Below are 2,500 nucleotides of genomic sequence, written 5' to 3'. Positions count from 1 at the left end.
GTACTCTAGCAACCCTAGAAAAGAAATTAAATTTTAGTACAAATTGTATTTGTATTACTTGAGTACATTATAGAAAACATGATTACGTGTTTTAGTTCTTCATTATATTACTTTAGTCATACTTAGCTTATCTCAACAAGACATTTACATATTCAACAAATTCGGGAATTTTTTTTCTGAAGTCTGTATACTTGTCTATTCTCAATATTCCGCTGTATTCCGTTGTATTCTGTTGTATCATGTTGTATTCCACTCCAAAGATTCTCTATAACAACTTAAAAAAATATAAGGGATCAGATACTGTATATTTTTATTTCACTTATTATGTCTCTTATTGTTCCTGATCTCATCAAAGAACTTATACTGTACATCACGATGAGTTAGAGTGGTATTCTTAAAAAAAATCTTTCCTTGTATAGATCTTTCCCTTCCAAAGATTTATATAAGGATTTTTTTTTTAAGAATATCACCGTAAGATTCTTACGGTGGTATTATAAATTTTTTGTTCTTATATAAATCTTTCCCTTCCAAGGGTTTATATAATGTTTATATGAGGAAAGATTTTTAAAGAATGATTCTTACGGTGGTATTCTTAGAAAATTCTTTCCTTACATAAATCTTTCCATTCCAAGGATTTATATAAGATTTATGTAAGGAAATATATTTTTTTGAGAATACCACCGTAAGATTCTTATGGTGTTATTCTTAAAAGATTCTTTCCCTTCCAAAGATTTTTATAAGATTTATATAAGGAAAGAATTTTTTTCTAAGAATGCCACCGTAAGATTCTTACGGTGGTATTCTTAGAAACATTCTTTCCTTATATAAATCTTTCCCTTCCAAGGATTTATATGAAATTTATATAAGGAAGGATTTTTTTTAAGAATACCACTGTTAATTCATTCCATTGTTCCTGTCCCCAAACGATTTACTTCACCTCAGAAGACTCGGGGAGAATAGTACTAAGATATTTCCTCCTCACTTTTCTTCTTCATCTCTTCCTCCTCCTCCTCCTCCTCCCCGCTCACCCCTTCTTCCTCTTCCTCTTCATCGTCGTGACCTCTGATGCCCATAATTACTATTCACTTTTCTTCTTCTTCCTCCTCGTTCTCTTCCTCCTCTTCTCTATCCTCCTCCTCTTCTTCTTCCTCTTTCTCATCCTCTTCCTCTTCATCGTCGTCCTCCTCATTTCTTTTCCTCTTCTTCTTCTCCTCCTCTTCCTTCTCTTCGTCTTCTTCCTCTTCATCGCCGTCACTTTAAAAGTCCATAATTCCTCCTCACTTCTCTTCTTCCTCTCCTCCTCCTCCTTTTCCTCCTCCTCCCTGTCTTGCTCCTCTTCCTTCTTCTCGTCGTCTTCCTCTTCATCCTCGTCACTTTTTCCTTAGCTCGTCCCTCCTTCTTTTCCTCCTCACCCTCTTCCTCCTCCTACTTCCTCTCTTCCTCACCCTCATCTTCTTCCTCCTCCTCGTCACCTCATAAGCCCATCCTACCTCCTCACTTCTCCTCTTTCTCCTCCTCGTCACCTCATAAGCCCATATTACCTCCTCACTTCTCCTCTTCCTCCTCTTCTTCCTTCTTGTTCTTTCCTCCTCCTCTTCGTCGTCGTCTTCCTCCTCCTCGTCCTCTTCCTCCTCCTCGTCCTCTTCCTCCCCCTCGTCCTCTTCCTCCTCCTGTCCTCTTCCTCCTCCTCCTCCTACTCCTCGTTCTCTTCCTCCTCCTACTCCTCGTTCTCTTCCTCCTCCTCCTTGTCCTCCTCCTACTCCTCTTCCTCTTCCTCCTCTTCCTCGTCACTTTAGAGATTCTTTAGGTTATTCGTCCCCAAGGGACTTCGAGGACGAATCTTGAAGGTGATGGTTTCCAGGTAGACGTAGTCGCCCTTCCATGTCCTCCACTCAACCATGGTGTCCTCCTTGATGCCGACCTCCATGTCCTCGGGAGGGAACCTCCCCGTCGGGTTGGTCAGGAAGCAGTAGTTGTACCACCAACCGCCACCTCCAGACCATAGGGCACAGTTTCCGCCTGTCGAGAAATAAGAGGAATGTCTGTCGAGCGCTCTCCAGTGAGTAGTCACATTCCAGGAAATTTGCAGAAAATTATATAAAGATGAAAAAGAATGAAGTAAAATAAGATAAGATATAAGTGCTATTAGAATATGAATAGAATAAAAATGAGATATAAATAGAAAAGATAAGAGTAAAATGAAAATTAAATAAAGATAAGACTAAATTGAAGTAAAGATATAATGTAAAAAATACACATTAAAAGAGATGAAACTGAAAAAAAATGGATATAATAAAATAGAATAAAATAAAATGAAAAGATAAAATAGAACAAAATAGAATAAAATAAACTAAGAAATATAAACAGGGTAAATATAACGATGAAATTACCTGGAGCCGAATCGTTGTCTTCATCCACAGTCGTGAAGTCTTCCCCGTTGTGAACTGCCATCGCGTCGCCTGCAGTACTCCCGTAGTCATATCCCCATACCTTGAGTTCG

The 2,500-nt window shown here is 38.6% G+C and overlaps 1 protein-coding gene across 1 annotated transcript in view; it reads right to left on the bottom strand.

The window, feature by feature from the left end:
* LOC143020981 (uncharacterized) overlaps window positions 1-2,500 on the bottom strand; it is a 16,910-nt gene that overhangs the window by 65 nt on the left and 14,345 nt on the right. The window contains exons 6-7 of the mRNA XM_076178044.1: window positions 2,391-2,500; window positions 1-2,019 (exon numbers count right to left, since the gene is read on the bottom strand). The exon at window positions 1-2,019 is cut by the window's left edge and continues 65 nt beyond it; the exon at window positions 2,391-2,500 is cut by the window's right edge and continues 33 nt beyond it. Of these exons, the coding sequence (XP_076034159.1) occupies window positions 1,793-2,019; window positions 2,391-2,500 (337 nt within the window). The 3' untranslated portion in view covers window positions 1-1,792. The remainder of the gene's footprint in view (window positions 2,020-2,390) is intronic.

Source organism: Oratosquilla oratoria, chromosome 3, assembly GCF_046742065.1.
Source record: "Oratosquilla oratoria isolate Oo_2021 chromosome 3, ASM4674206v1, whole genome shotgun sequence".
NCBI classification, from domain to species: Eukaryota; Metazoa; Arthropoda; class Malacostraca; order Stomatopoda; family Squillidae; genus Oratosquilla; species Oratosquilla oratoria.
Note: the sequence above shows the minus strand (reverse complement) of the source record. Positions and strands in the feature narration are given on the sequence as shown.